The sequence below is a fragment of the Chrysemys picta genome, chromosome 2 (assembly GCF_011386835.1).
Source record: "Chrysemys picta bellii isolate R12L10 chromosome 2, ASM1138683v2, whole genome shotgun sequence".
NCBI classification, from domain to species: Eukaryota; Metazoa; Chordata; order Testudines; family Emydidae; genus Chrysemys; species Chrysemys picta.
Genome location: NC_088792.1, coordinates 246,095,633 through 246,112,357, shown reverse-complemented (window position 1 = coordinate 246,112,357; position 16,725 = coordinate 246,095,633). Strand labels below are relative to the sequence as shown.

The 16,725-nt window shown below is 39.1% G+C and overlaps 1 protein-coding gene across 2 annotated transcripts in view; it reads right to left on the bottom strand.

The window, feature by feature from the left end:
- The window catches only part of LRRC69 (leucine rich repeat containing 69), a 47,496-nt gene that overhangs the window by 26,943 nt on the left and 3,828 nt on the right, over window positions 1-16,725 (bottom strand). For both annotated transcript variants that reach the window (XM_005291568.4, XM_024105227.3), the window contains exons 2-5: window positions 15,649-15,775; window positions 11,559-11,631; window positions 5,028-5,223; window positions 2,538-2,609 (exon numbers count right to left, since the gene is read on the bottom strand). In XM_005291568.4, coding sequence (XP_005291625.1) covers window positions 2,538-2,609; window positions 5,028-5,223; window positions 11,559-11,631; window positions 15,649-15,775 — 468 coding nt within the window. The remainder of the gene's footprint in view (window positions 1-2,537; window positions 2,610-5,027; window positions 5,224-11,558; window positions 11,632-15,648; window positions 15,776-16,725) is intronic.

Below are 16,725 nucleotides of genomic sequence, written 5' to 3'. Positions count from 1 at the left end.
ACTGTACTGAAAATGCTAACTGAGATGAGCCTCCTGCACCTAGTGCTGCCCTATAAAAAAATCATTGCATCTAGCCACCAAAACTAAAACCATTCAGACTCTTAAAATTAAGTTTAAATAGTCAGTAAATAATGTCCCTTAAAATATTTTTTTCACTGAAGAGGATCACATTTACATTTTGAATGAACAATACAGAACCCCACCCTTAACCTTTTACTCCATTCTCCCCCCCTTTGCTCCATCCCTGTTTTCTCAAAGATCCTTAGCCAAGCTTCAACTTTGATGGATCAACCAAGACTCCAGAAACAGCAAAATGTGCAGCAGCCCTGAAGATTACCTGATAGTTGTGGGAAAATATACTGAAGAAGCTAAATGATTCTTGCAGCAGAGGAATAGCTAGAGAGCAAAAATTAGAACTAAATCCATGATCATAGGCTAGATTGGTAATCTGAGTTTGTGAACATTTAGCAAAGGGTTGCTATTAAAATCAACCCAAAGAGATGCGATAAAGGGCCAGATTGTTCCCAGCTGCTCTGCAGGTTAGCAAAATATGGGGAAGAGTGCAAGCATCCTCCTTGCCCCATTGTGCAGCAGTTAGGCACAACTGCAATCCATGAACTGATTAAAACAAAGGGAATGTTCCGTCATAGTACAAGATACACCAAAGGGTAAAGAGGAACTGGGATTACTGAACCACCGCAACACCACTGGCCAGCGAAACCTAGGCAGATATGTAGAGTGGAGTAGGCTGCATCCCTGAAAGGAGCATAGCAGTAGGCACACTCCCTCCTGATTTAGCCTTCTTGAGGTACAATCTGTCCTGGAACAGCCTCTGGAGTAGGCGCCACCCTAGCCTAAAAAGTGGGCCAGTGCCTATCAGGCACAACTGAACGCTAAATATGCATTAAATGTGTAAGAATAGACTATAGTGATGCAGATTTAAGCTACAGTTATATACAGCCTGAGTAAGCATCCAGAGTGAACATGTACATAGTTACATAAAGCACCACCTGGTTACAGAGTGCACACTACTATTTAAATCTGCTATACTCTTAGAAACAGGAGTATTCTACAACCACAGTAGGGCCCATATTTATTACAGTGCCCCATTCTTTTGCTACCTCATCTTTACATTGTTTTTTTGGAAAATTTTGAAACGATTTTTAGCCTTGGCTGCAAAACAAGTAGTGCTTATTCAATATATGAGTAGGCCTTCCTGCGTTAGTACAGAATAATTCATGTGAGGGTTTGCAGGATCAGGCCCCAAATTTATAAACTCAAACCATCTTGTTTTGTCCTGTATAAAGCACACTGTTTCTTGTTATAAACTTTCCTGCTGTTTAGCAACTGTGCCAGGCTGTAAATGGGTCCTCTGATAATCATCACCTGAGGGCACTACTAAATTACTTTGTTGCCTGAGCAGAATAAAGTAATTTACTAGCGCCGTTAAGTGATTATAGATGTTAATGCATGTGCACATTCAAACCTACACACGTTAATTAAAAAAAACTCTACCCATTTTTTTTTTCTGCAAAATTTCCTTATTTCCAGTAACTTCAGTATAACATGGTAACTTTCAGTAGACAAGGCAGAGAATTTGACTACTAGTGGGAAGGAGATGTTCTCCAATGCCCTCTGGAAAACAGGTCACCACTCACAAATAATGTATGTTATAGACACAGCAATAACAACGTAAAGAAACTTAGAAAAGTTAGAGTAGTTGAAACCAAAAGATTTCATTCCCCCACCATCTCATAAGTGCCAGAAGAATCAGAAGGCAAGCTATTAAAGAAGAGCATGACTCAAAACAGCCACAAAAGAACAAACACACAATACACACAAAAGATTTTTATACCAAAACCAAAGATTGCAATGCAGCAGAAAGAGCTTATGTACTGGTTAGTGGTATATCAAATTATTTAATTCTCAGAGGACAAAGGACACAAAAAAACATACAAATTACGGTCTACAAAGCCCACCACACAAGTGGGATTTTTGTTTGGACTCTCCTACATCTTTGTAGTTACAGATTAATCTTTATTCCCCTTTCCAAGTGATCACTTGGTCCAGGTGTGACACTAAATACACGCAATATTAAAATCAAAACACTGTAGTCATGACCTTCTGTAAAACTTCTCCTAACATAATAATGTGCAGACTGTTACAAATTGTGGTGAAATGTATGATTGTATTTTGACATAAACAAAAATTCTTTAGCAACTGGAAAGTCCCAGGCACATTTTTAAATTTGAAACTTTTGGCTCCTTGATTTAACAATATTAAAAGTATATTAATTCTATTATTATATGGAATGTTTAGGACACAGCTACTGTGGTTTACATAACTTTGCTAAATCCAATTGGATTTTGTTTGGTTTATATGCAACTACTCTACACATTTTTTTCCTTTCACTCAATGAGTTGTGAAACTCATGGTATCAATTGCTACAAGTTACATAGGCTGCCCATTTAATTCATTTAATAGATCTGCAGTAGAAATTTCATATTAGAGGATAGAATATAGAAAATAATACTTACTGCTATTGGGAAAATCTGAATTTTGTTCCCTGCTACATCTAGAATTCTTAGTTTTCTCAATTTGCAAAGGCCCTAGATGGAGGGGGGAAAACAATGTAATAAAAATTGAAAAATATCAACAGTGAATGTGAAGTTAAAATCCCCATGAGATGAGAGAGCAGTCTCAGGCATCAGGAAGCAACAGTACTGACGAAGAGAGACTGAGCTACCAAATAAAAGAGAAAATAGGAGGAAAACTGAAAATTACAAAAGGGAAGAAGGTGTCCATTCTTTTGGTATTACAAAAATAACGCCTGCATTTATCATTCACCATCCCCATGGATCTCTTATCCCCCACATCCTCCCTCACACCTCATTCTGAATTATTTACAATGCCAATATCTTCTTCTCTACATCAAGGCTTTTCCTGTGTACCACATAAGGAGCTTGAACAGCCTGTGAATCCACATTTCTCAGACTCCTATCTCCAATTAAAAAAAACTTTTAAATAGAGCTCCTTCACTTTCAAAATTACTATTGGTTCCCAGCCCTCAACATCTAACTCAATTTTCATTTCTTAAGATAATTGCTTGCATCTGTTGGAATATTAGATGGAAACAAATGCACAGGATTTTAGTTTATGCTGGTATTTTTAAGTGTTTTCAATGTCAACTTAAGCAATAGCTGAAAGCAGCTGCCAAGATACAATGGCATTAACAGCTGTTTTTAACATTTTCTTTTGTGGCAGCCATCTTCAATTCGTTTTATTGATTGGCTTTTATAGATAACAAAGTGAATACAGAAATCAAAGAAACATTGTGCAATGTACATCTAATACTCGTGTTCTTTGTAACAAGACAAAGCAAATTCCATCACATACAAGCTTTAAATGTTCCAAATTTTATTTCCTCCTCCTTGATGCACATACTGTTGATTGTCCACTGGTGCTGAGCATGGGGTAATAGAAAAGGTCATACAATTCCAATCAGAAACAATCTACTAGAAACAGGCAGGATTAGTATATGCAATATTTCTGAGAATTTAAGATGAAGACCATTCACTTACTGATATAAATAAGACAGCAATTTGTAATTAAAATGCTAGACAAAACATATTTATTTTAAACTGACAAATGTCCTTTATCTTTTCTTTTAACTTGATAGGATGACAAATGAAAGCTAAGCACAAGTACAATAAGTGCAAAATGAAATTTCTCAATGGATATGCATTTAGGGCCAAATTTTCAAAAGGCAGTGGGGCTTAGAGCATCTGCAAATCAAGAAAGGTCTTTAAGAGGGGGCTTGAGTTAAGAGGAAAACCAGTATGTGAGGTTACTTTTCTTCTGTGGAAGCTGACTAAAATGAGCCAGAGTTTAGACTTTTAACATTTAATATCTAACCCATTTTAAACTTTATTTAGATTTGACTAAAGCAAGCCTAGCTTTCCAACTCTGACTGAGAGAAATGCTGTTATATGTATCTGACCCATAAAGGGGCAGAACAATCTTTACATTTATGTTTCTATTTTATAATACACACACTATGAAGGTGTTTACACTTCTCCTGTGCATGTAGAATCCTTTCCAGCTGTGACAGAGCTACCACATATTCTCTTAAAGGCGTCATTTTGAGGAATCATGCAGCTGACATTGTCTATTTAAGTCTTTGCCTAGTATATCTCAAAACAATGAATACAATGAATTTGCATTATTAGTTGCTTCTGGCTCTTTATCGCTTCAGACTTTATGTAATGAGATTCCTTGCAGTCAGGGATGTTATTGCACTCTTTTATACAATTACTTTCAAACTTTCTTATCAATTCAGCCAGGACCACTCACTATAGAGAAATGTGCCCTGAGATTTCAAGGGCACTAAACACCTGAATCTCCTCTTGATTCTCAAATGAGATTAGTGGAGCAACCACACACTGCTCCACTGAAAAGCAGGCCACTAGATAGTATGTTTCTAAGTATAGTCCTCTTTGCAGATTTTCTAGAATTAACAGGATAATTTTCAAAAATGGTCTAACTCTGTGTGCTTATGAAACCTAAATTGGTACATGTACATGGCATGTGTGAATAAATAAGGTAGCCAAGCATCTAATTGCCCTGCTCTGGGCATGAACATTTCAATTGTTGAGTTTCCTAGAAGTTGCAAGGCCAAAACGAGGTGCCCAAAGATAGAGAGGCTGAGTCGGGGCCCTTTGAAAATTTCACCCCTACTTTTCTAATTTAACCAATAAGGTTTTAGTCCTATTTTAAGTAATAACAAAACCAACCTATTAATCCTTATAAAATTTGAGATCTCCATATTCCTCAAGAAAACAGCATTTGAACAACCTATCTCTAAGGGTGGGATTATCAAACGTGCCTTAGTCATAAAAGTCCCATTGAAATGACTTAGGCACTTTGGAAAATTCCATCCTTAAAGATGTGTTATTCAAATGCTTTCTTAAGCTATCCATATTCACTGAAAGAGAAAATACTACCTTTGAAAGCACAACATTACTCACGTCAGGGAGCACTCCTATTTGGTTTCTTGACAGGCACAGCATTCTGAGATTCGTCATGTATCCAATCTCTTCAGGTATTGTGATGAGACAATTGTGGGATAGATGGAGTTCAGAGAGCTTTTGCAAGGAACATAGCTCTTTGGGAATACTTTCTAGCTCGTTATTGTTTAAATTCATGTTTTCAAGATTTTCTAACCTGTGAAATTAATAAAGTATTTCAGTGTACAGCCATGGTACGTTTAATTTATAATCTACAATATGTATCAATTTCTTTAAACTTTTTACTGTAGAATTTGCTGTACATGGATTACTTCTATTTTTAATTATATACTTTTATATTGAGTAACATATTTATATAAACTGAACTCTATGCTGGCCAACTATTAAGGGCTAACCCTAGTGAGTAATTGTTAAGGGTTTTCATACAATCACAGAATCACAGGACTGGAAGAGACCATGAGAGGTCATCTAGACCAGTCCCCTGCACTCATGGCAGGACTAAGTATTATCTAGACCATCCCTGACAAGTGTTTGTCTAACCTGCCCTTTAAAATCTCCAAAGACAGAGATTCCACAACCTCCCTAGGGGACTTATTCCAATGCTCATTCCAAACCTTGACAGTTAGGACATTTTTCCTAATGTCCAACCTAAACCACCCTTGCTGTAATTTAAGCCCAATGTTTCTTGGCCTATCCTCAGAAGTTAAGAAGAACAATTTACCTCTCTCCTCCTTGTAACAACCTTTTATGTACTTGAAAACTGTTATGTCTCCACTCAGTCTTCTCTTCTCCAGACTAAACAAACCCAATTTTTTCAATCTTTCCTCACAGGTCATGTTTTAGACCTTTAATCATTTTTGTTGCTCTTCTCCGGACTTTCTCCCATTTGTTCACATCTTTCCCAAAATGTTTTAAGTATGTTTTTAAAAGTATCCATCTGTATATAGTGATTAATCACAAATTGTTTGCTTTTATTAAAGGTTCCAAAAACAAAGGAATTGGCCAGAGATGTTAACAGCAAAGGAGAAAATGCAGTCTGAATTCCAAACATTTATTATTTTTTAAATCCACTCTACTACTAATACATATTAAATAAACTATGAGCTTGTCTACACTTACAGTGCTGCAGCTATACTGCTGTAGCATTTAGTGAAGACACTACCTATGCTGAGGGGAGAGCTTCTCCCATCTGCTTAGGTGCTCCAACTCCCAAAGAGACAGCAGCTATGTCGAAGGACAAAGCCCTCCTGTCAACATAGCGCTGTCTACACCAGGAGTTATGTCAATATCCACACCCTGAGCGACGTAGTTATACCAACATAAATTTGTCGTGTAGACAAGGTGTCAAGGCTGTATCCCCACTTTGAACTTTAGGGTACAAATGTAGGGGCCTGCATGAAAACTTCTGAGCTTAACTACCAGCTTAGCTCTGGTCCACTGCCACCATTTCCCAATGGATTCCCTCCCTGGGAAGCCTTGAGAAACCTTTCACCAATTCCCTGGTGAATACAGATCCAAACCCCTTGGATCTTAAAACAAGGAGAAATTAACCATTCCCCTCCTTCCTCCCACCAACTCCTGGTGAATACAGTTCCAACCCCCCTGGGATCTAAAACAAGGAGAAATTAACCATTCCCCCTCCTTCCTCCCACCAACTCCTGGTGAATCAAGATCCAAACCCCTTGGATCTTAAAACAAGGAAAAATCAATCAGGTTCTTAAAAAGAAGGCTTTTAATTAAAGAAAAAGGTAAAAATCATCTCTGTAAAATCAGTATGGAAATTAACCTTACAGGGTAATCAAACTTAAAGAGCTCAGAGGACTCCCCTCTAGTCTTAGGTTCAAAGTACCGCAAACAAAGATAAACACTCTAGTAAAAGGTACATTTACAAGTTGAGAAAACAAAGGAAAACTAACACGCCTTGCCTGGCTATTTACTTACAAGTTTGAAATAGGAGAGACTTGTTTAGAAAGATGTGGAGAACCTGGATTGATGTCTGGTCCCTCTCAGTCCCGAGAGCGAACGCACTCCCAAACAAAGAACACAAACAAAAGCCTCCCCCCCCACCAAGCTTTGAAAGTATCTTGTCCCCTTATTGGTCCTTTGGTCAGATGCCAGCCAGGTTACCTGAGCTTCTTAACCCTTTACAGGGAAAAGGATTTTGGAGTCTCTGGCCAGGAGGGATTTTATAGTACTGTACACAGGACAGCTGTTACCCTTCCCTTTATAGTTATGACACAAGGGTTTAGTGTGTTCGTGAGACATACATGCTCACCCTGCAGCAGTCAATGAACAAGTTGTGGGAGTGCAGCTGGGACTGCAGTGAGGTAGGGGTGCTGGGGTACTGACAAGAAATTGTCCTTACAACAACTGGTGACCTATGAAAAATGAATTAATGGTCTTGGTGGGCACCACGTGAAATGGCACCTTTATCAGCAGCCACAACAGGAAGGTCAAGTACCTTTCTCAACTTTGATCCTTCTAAAACAGGCTTTTACACACTTTTGCAGCAGAATCAGTAACAGAAAGCTTGTACTGCTGCTGCTTGTGGTGTGTATCTATTCTATAAGTAAAGGATTTCAGTTTTCTGGTACTGTCAATCTGGCATCATTCTCAACATTAACATTTTTTTTAAAAGGAAAAAACATTTTCTCAGATCTACGTTAAATGGGATGCTGAAACACAAAGTCAATTGTCATGTTGACTTCAGCACTTTTTGTAAATGTAGCACAACACATATGCTCAATGGAAAAATACATAAGTGCTACAGAAAATGTCATTTACAAGCAATTGCAAACAATGAAAGAATTAAAAAAAGAAAATTATATTAAGGAGTAATCAATGACCTATTCATGTACAAGTACTCAGAGTAATATATCTAGTTTAGAGATGTAAATATTGTTTTAAAAAGTTAACTGTTTAAACAATTAAAATTATATTATTTAACTGGTTAACTGCTGGGGCTACTCCCGCTGGCCAGCGGCGGCTAGAGCTGGGGTTGCTATGGCCGGTCGGTGGCTAGGGCTGGAGCTACTCCTGCCGGCCTGCCAGCAGCTGGGACTGAGGCTGCTCCCGTCCGCCTGGGGTCACTCTAGGGGCCGGCACAGCTGGGGCTATGCTCTCCAGCTGGCGTAGCTGAGGCTGGGGCTGCTCCGGCTGGCCGGCGCACCTGGGACTGGAGCTGCTCCCACTGGCCAGGTGGGGTTGCTCCAGCCGGCCTGCCAGCATGGCTGGGGTCACTCCGGCTGGCTGGCCAGGTTAACGGTTACGGTGGTTAACCGGTGAGACTAATGCTTAACCATTTAACCATTTAACTGTTTACTATTTTACATCCCTAATCTAGTTATATCAGGAATAAATGGTCAGTTTTCAGAATGGAGAGCGGTAAATAGTGGTGTCCTCCAGGGGTCTGTACTGGGCCCAGTCCTATTCAACATATTAATCAATTATCTGGAAAAAGAGGTAAACAGTGAGGTGGCAAAATTTGCAGATGATACACAACTACTCAAGATAATTAAGTCCCAGGCAGACTGCGAAGAGCTACAGAAGGATCTCTCAATGCTGGGTGACTGGGCAACAAAATGGCAGATGAAATTCAATGTTGATAAATGCGAAGTAATGTAGATTGGAAAACATAATCCCAACTATATATATAAAATGACAGGGTCTAAATTAGCTGTTACCACTCAAGAAAGAGATCTTGGAGTCATTGTGGATAGTTCTTTGAAAACATCCACTCAATGTGCAGCGGCAGTCAAAAAAGCAAACAGAATGTTGGGAATCATTAAGAAAAGGATATGACAAAAAATATCATATTGCCTCTATATAAATCCATGCTACGCCCACATCTTGAATACTGTGTGCAGATGTGGTCATCCCATCTCAAAAAAGATATATTGGACTTGGAAAAGGTGCAGAAAAGGACAACAAAAATTATTGGGGGTATGGAACGGCTGCCATATGAGGAGAGATTAATAAGACTGGGACTTTTCAGCTTGGAAAAAAGATGACTAAGGGGGGATATGATAGAGGCCTATAAAATCATGACTGGTGTGGAGAAAGTAAATAAGGAAAGGTTATTTACTCCTTCTCATAACACAAGAACTAGGGGCCATCAACTGAAATTAATACGCAGCAGGTTTAAAACAAACAAAAGGAAGTATTTTTTCACACAATGTACAGTCGACATGTGGAACTCCTTGCTGGAGGATGTTGTGAAGGCCAAGACACTAACAGGGTTCAAAAAAGAACTAGATAAATTCATGGAGGTTAGGTCCATCAATGGCTATTAGCCAGCATGGTGTCCCTAGCCTCTGTTTGCCAGAGGCTGGGAATGGGCAACAGGGGATGGATCACTTGATGATTACCTGTTCTGTTCATTCCCTCTGGGGCACCTGGCATTGGCTACTGTCAGAAGACAGGGTACTGGGCTAGATGGACCTTTGGTCTGACCCAGTATGGCCATTCTTATTGGTGCACAGAGCTTTATATAATCTGAACTTTTATTTTCTTCCTCTTTCTAATTATTTAAAAAAAAAAGATTCTATCACTAGATTCTTCCCATTTTGAGTACACAACAACATGGAGCATTTTGTATTTGAAGGTACAAAAATCATTAATTACAAATTACATGTATGGGTCAGAAAAAGCAAATCAAGAAACTGGGGACAGGAAAATCAGACAAAAATGTCAGAATGTAATCATGGTTACACCTCTACCCCGATATAACGCTATCCTCGGGAGCCAAAAAATCTTACCGCATTATAGGTGAAACCGCGTTATATCGAACTTGCTTTGATCTGCCGGAGCGCGCAGCCCCGTCCCCCCAGAGCGCTGCTTTACCGCATTATATCCGAATTCATGTTATATCGGGTCGCGTTATATCGGGTAGAGGTGTGTTTTAAAATCATTTGCTGCTTTTCTGCTAAAATGGTTCTTAACATTTTCCAATGTGAAAACATCTTAAGCCAAATACCACATTGAAATCAATGGCGTTACAACCAGGGATGAATATGGACCTGTGCATCTGAAACAGGGTATATTTTTACAGGATAAGATTACTTGGGTAACAGAAATGTTAGTAAAGATTTTGTACTTTTCATTCCAACTTAATGTTATTCTTCTTGAACATACTGAACATTTTCTTCTATACAGTTAAGACAATTTTGATGTGCTTATTTGGTAAAATAACTTCTGTTCAAAATGCACTGAAGAAAATATACACCATCACACTGGGAAAATCACAACATATTCACCCAAATACAGAATAGACAGGAGGAACTTCTTGGTCAGAAAAACTTGACTAACTAGAGGCCAGAGGGGGCATCATCCTCCACAATATTTACGAGATTAAGCTTTTGTCTACAAAAGACCTCTTTCATCCTCTCCAGCTTCTCTGACATCCATAATATCCTTCAAGCCCATAAAAAAATACAGTAGTTATATCATCTTTGCCCCATCTAAGTCATCCCCTGTCCTTGAATCCCTCGACTTCAAAGATTCGTAGATTCTAAGGCCAGACAGGACCACTGTGTTCGTCTAGTCTTGATCTCCTATATACCACAGGCCACATAACTTCCCCAAAATAATTCCTAAAGCATATCTTTGCCTTCCTAAAGCACTGGTTTGTCCTTCCCCATCACATCAGATTCAAGCTTCTAGTCCTTACCACTAAGACCCTGCACAACTCTTCTCCTGGGGCCACTCTTCATCTGGAATTCAGCCCTCCCAAACTCCCACCCTTAGTCTGGGTTTTGGGACTTTTGTTTTTGTTTTATCTGTTAGACTGAAAACTCTCCAGGGAAGAAACCATAACATTCTCCTACTCAGTACCTAGCCTAAGTCGCACAATCGTAACAATAGCATAACCCAGGTTATGCTTCTTAATCTCATAAGCTAAATTTTTGCTATAATGTTCACAACTTTACATGCTGAGGCTTTCTTGAAAAGTTCTTGGTATAAAAGAAGATTGGGATAAAAATTAGAAAGAAATAGTATAGTTGTACCTAGTTTCATTCGCTAAAGCACAAGAAATGAGATATATATGGTAATAAGAAACAGTACACAGCTCCGATTTTGTAGTTCAGCATATTTTAAAAGATAACACACAAAAGCCAAATTGTTCAGAGAGAATATTAAAAAGATTGGCTTCAGTAGAATTACTAGCTGGAAGGCCTGTGTGTGGGAACCAAGTCAGAACCCTAACTCTCAAAAGATTTACAAAAAAGTATTTTGAGACAATTATATTCCATTCCTGAGAATGGGGAGGACTTCATATTGCATCTCTTCCCAGAAAAGTATCAAAAAGGTAACCTGACTATGTAAGAGTGAGTATATATAAGGGAAATGAGCACTTTAAAAACAAAAAACACCTACAGATTTTATTTCTTGGCGCTCAACTGTAAACGAAAATGTAGCAGAAGTTTTCCCAGCAGTTGAAATTAGCATCTAACGTCCACAAAGACTGTACATGAGTATAACATGTACAGTATATAGCCAACACAGGGTAAGCTACATAATAACCAAAATTACCTGTGTATTTCCGGAGGAAGATATTTAAGCTTGTTGTTGTTCAGATTGAGAAATATCAATTTTTCTAATCCATCTGTAAGAAATACATTCTTATCCAAATGAATATAAAAAGTACATTTTTAATTCATCTTTACACTCACTCTCTCTTGATCTTCTCCTTAGACACACACATAATGACCTCCATCTGGCAGATTAACAATCTACTCTCTTTACTTTCCCCTCTGTGCCTTGTAGAGTGTTTAAAAGGCAGGCATTTATAACAGGTGAATATCCTGTCAAATTACTAGATCAGCTGACAGGTAAAGTTTAAATTCCCTAAATTAACATACAGATGCTGCAGACTTTAAGTATGCACAATTTATACTGAAGTCAATGGAAGCTTTGCATGTGGAAGGACTGTAAAATTATTAGGATTTTGTTAAGGTGTGTGAATGAAAAAAAATATTACAAAGACAAGGGTGGGTGAGGTAATATCTTTTATTAGACCAACTTCCATTGGTGAGAGAGACAAACTTACAAGCTACACACAGCTCTTCTTCAGGTCTGCCTGGGAAAGCTATGCACAGTGTCACAGCTAAAGATCCTTTGAGCATATTCTGTGATATCTGAGTGCTTGGCTGTACATAATAGTTTTCTTGATGTGTTTGTGGTAACTGTTGGATCTATAGGTCACACTGAAGGTGGTCAATCATGGGCCACCTTGAAGAAGAATTTCTGGACAAATGCACCATGAAACCAATGATATACCTGAGAAACACTGATAATATTTTCATCCTCTCGACAAAAAATTTAAACTCCCTCATAGATTTCCACCACAACTTCAACAACCACCACCTGTCCATTAAACTCTCTCTGGAACACTTTCACATTACCATCATCTTCCTGGACACTACAATCAGCTTCAACAATAGAACCCTGCAGACAGCTATGTGCAAGAAAGCCACTGATCAGCTCACACATAGATCCAGTAACCACCCCAAACACCCGCAAGAAATCCGTTACCTACAGCCAGGCACTCAGATACCACAGAATATGCTCTAAGAAGAAAGCCTAGAATATACATCTTAACACACACAAAACCACCTTCACCAAATAAGGACACTCCACCAGAGAAGCAGATCACATCATGGAACAGGTCACCCAAATACCCCAAGAGAACTTCCTTCAATACAGAAATGAAACCCCCGCTGATCACACATCCCTAGCTGTCACCTACCACCCCACAATGGAAGCCATCCTGAGTATCATCAAACATCTACAAACCATACTCAATGGGGACCCCATCCTGAAATCTTTTCTGAACCCCCTCGTCTGGCCTTCAAACAACCCCCCAATCTCTCCAAGCTCATCATCAGAAACAAGCTCCCCACAGACCAGGACACATCAACTCAAAGCGGCATCAGACCCTGCCAGAACAACAGATGCAAAACCTGCAAACATATCTCCATTGCTATAATGATCAACACCCCCCATAATACGCCTATCACGGGTCCTGCGTCCTACACATACATATCACAACATGTGGTGTACCTTATCCAGTGCACAAAATTCTCCAATAACAAGTATGTGGGCGAAACCGGAGAGTCAGTATGCTCTCAAATGAACTCATGGAGGAAAATGATTAAAGAAAAAAACACCATATAACCTCTGGGTGAACACTTATTACAAAGCGATAACTTTCCTTGACCTATCAGTCCTCATCCTCAAAGGAAACTTGCTCAACGCTTTCAAAAAATAAGCCTGGGAGCTTAAATTTATAACTTTGCTAGACAATAAAAAACATGATCTTAATAAAGACACTGGATTTATGGATTATTACAACAATTTGTAACTCAGCAATCCCCCTTTTATGACTACAGAGCTGTTAACGGGCCACTTCACCCTCAATGGTCTCTTAGAATATGTACTAACTACTTGTACCATCTTGTAGTTAGCTGTGATACTCGGCATACTTTTCCCAGACCTGGAAAAGAGCTCTGTGTAGCACGAACACTTGTTTCTTTCACCGACAGAAACTGGTCCAATAAAAGATACTACCTTTCCTCCCTTGTCTCTATCATATCCTGGGACAAACATGGCTACAACAATACTGGATAAAAAAAAAATATTGACAATTTTATATATATTCTGCTGAAGAAAGACACTGTAAGGATAATGAATCATTGCTCTTTCATAACTTATGCTGGTAATGATGTAGAATACTGACCTTGGGGTGTAATTATTCCATCACAGAAAGACAGCATACTTATGGCAAGCACCTCTTTTTATGACTTACAGTAGTTTCTTTCTTGCTTTTTTTGCAAATGGTTGTTAATAATAGCTGTCATTCATTCATTCATTCAGCTATAAAGTAGACCTGTGTGAAAACTTTGGCTTTGCACAGATTTTTGAGAACATTTTCTTTACTTTTGAGTCATGAGGTAATTTAATCTTGCCATGATGATAGGTGGTTTCATTCTGACTTGTTGTACAGCTCTGCCTTCATAAGTTATAAGCCAAGAAGGGACCACTGTGATCATCTACTCTAACCTCCTGCATAACACAGACCAGAGGACTTCACCAAATTAATTCATTTTAACTAGAGTATATCTTTTAGAAAGATAGCCAATCTTGATTTAATGATTTCCAGTGATAGAGAAATCCATCACAGTCCTTGGTAAATTGTTCCTTTGGTTAATGTTTCTGTATCAGCCAACACAATTAGGTTGCAATCCCGAGAAGGGCCTCTGAGCATTACTGAAATAAACATGATAATTAATAAATAAATAAATAAATGCTATTTTTTTTGGCAGATCTCTGGTGAAGGAGTCAAATGCTAGTTAGATTTTTAAAATAAAAGAAGCTGGAAAAATTTATTAGTAACCACATTTATATTTTTAGTTATAAATGCCAAAATAATAGTATCTCAAGAAGCAGCAGGAAATAATCCCCCACCTTTTGTACAATACTGTACAACCAGGTCGATGCATTTTAGGAAATTTCTGCTTCCTTGTGAAATATCTACCATAGGCAAGTACTGAAGGCATAACATCACTAGTTCTATCCGAGATGGCAAAGTTTAGGTGTGTAGGTATTTTAATTCAGAGAATGTTGTTAACGAGAATTTAGTCAGATTGTTGCTAATGCTTACTGTTACCTCTTCAGTGGCGCCGGAATAGGGGGGTCCAGAGGGCCATAGCCCTCCCACTAGACGGGGCAAACCCTGCCCCCTTTCCCTCCTCTTCCCCCCAAGGCCCCATGGAGCCCAGCCGAGTTGTGGGAGCCGTGCAGACTCTCCACCTGCCCACGGTGCAAGGGGGCTGAAAGCAACCCCCAGGCCATGTCCCCACTCGCCAGGCTCCCCCCCAGGGCAGATGGAGGTGGAGGGTCAACGACTCTCCACCGGCTCCCCACAGCTGCCTGCATGGCTCTCCCCAAACCGGCTCCAGCCGGGCGGGGGGGGGGGGGGGGGAAGGAGAGTGCTTCAGAGCCGTAGCCCTCCACCTGATCTCCTCAGGCCACCCGCACCGCGGGCAGGTAGAGTCTGTCGTGACTCCCCACAGCTTCCTGCACAGCTCTTATCATGGCCCAGCTGCAGCTCCAAGGCACTCCCCAGCCAGAGTCGGGTCAGGGAGAGCCACATGGGCAGCTGTGGGGAGCCTGGGCCCCTCCACCTGCCCTGGGCATGGGGCCCGGGACACAGGCAGGGGGTTGCTTTTGGCCCCGGCCCCACCCCCACCGCAGCAGGGGGAGGCGGGGGGACTTCCTAGCCCCGCTCCGACTTCCAGCTTGGCTAGGGGCAGGGCCTTGGAGGGTGAGGACCCCCCACACACACACTTTTGGGAAGGCTCCGACACTCTTGCCACTGGTCACAGAACTAATTTAACCAGGCATATAAAGAAAACTGCATTAACAGGTAACTTTTTCTTCCAAACATTACAATTTTCCATACAGAGTAATAAGTTTATAAAACAGGTATGGAAAAAACCACACACTTTACCAAACAATCCTGTTCACTCCAAACATATGAAATAGCTAATGTGTTATTATAGTTTAGGTCTAAAAACACTCTAATTACTTAATTGTCTGTTTTCATTTGACATTGACTTACCAAATATTGTGGGTGATATTGTAGTAATTTTATTTCCAAACAAGTGAAGCTTTTCCAGTGAACTGAGATATTTCAGCTGTTCTGGAACTTCCTCAAAGATATTGTTTCCCAAATTTAGTTCCGTCAACTATAAAGAGATATTTATAAATGTTCTTACACATTGTATCCTCCTTAGCAAAGATAGACTGAAAAACACAAGCTGATCACATTTTAAACACAAGTGCCCAGGAAATTAAGACCTTTATTAAATTTCCCTTCTATTCTCCCTATATTACAGAAAATTAATGCATATATTCAAAGTACATATAATAAAACAATTTCATATAACATAAGATTAGTTTTAGGAAAATCCCATTTTACTCTTCTAATCAGTTAACATAAAACAACTAATTAAGCTGCCAGCAAAATATATAACAAACCAATAATACTAAGAAAAGCGGCTGGATTCTGTTCTCATTTATGTAAATATAAATGCAGAATAACTCTCTCGAAATCAATAGTTACTGGTGTAACTAAGAACAGTTTTACCTTTGAATTTCAATAATTTCTGAAGGGATGAAGGTGAAGGAATGCTCAATCACATCTAGGAATTAGTGTAGTTTATTTAGTACACATACATATTTGCACACTCAAAACTAATCTTCATACCCCAGAAAAGCTGACATACCTTACACAGATTACATAAATAAATGAGGGCTGTCAAGCAATTAAAAAAATTAATCACCATTAATCGCACTGTTAAACAATAATAGAATACCATATATTTAAATATTTTGGATGTTTTCTACATTTTCAAATATATTGATTTCAATTAGAACACAGAATACAAAGTGTACAGTGCTCATTTTATATTTATTTTTTATTACAACCTAATACAGTAACTCCTCACTTAACGTTATAGTTATATTCCTGAAAAATGCGACTTTAAGCGAAACGATGTTAAGCGAATCCCATTTCCCCATAAGAATTAATGTAAATGAGGGGGTTAGGTTGCAGGGAAATTTTTGCACCAGATAAAAGACAATATATACATATATATATATTTATATATACACACACACACAAACACACAGTATA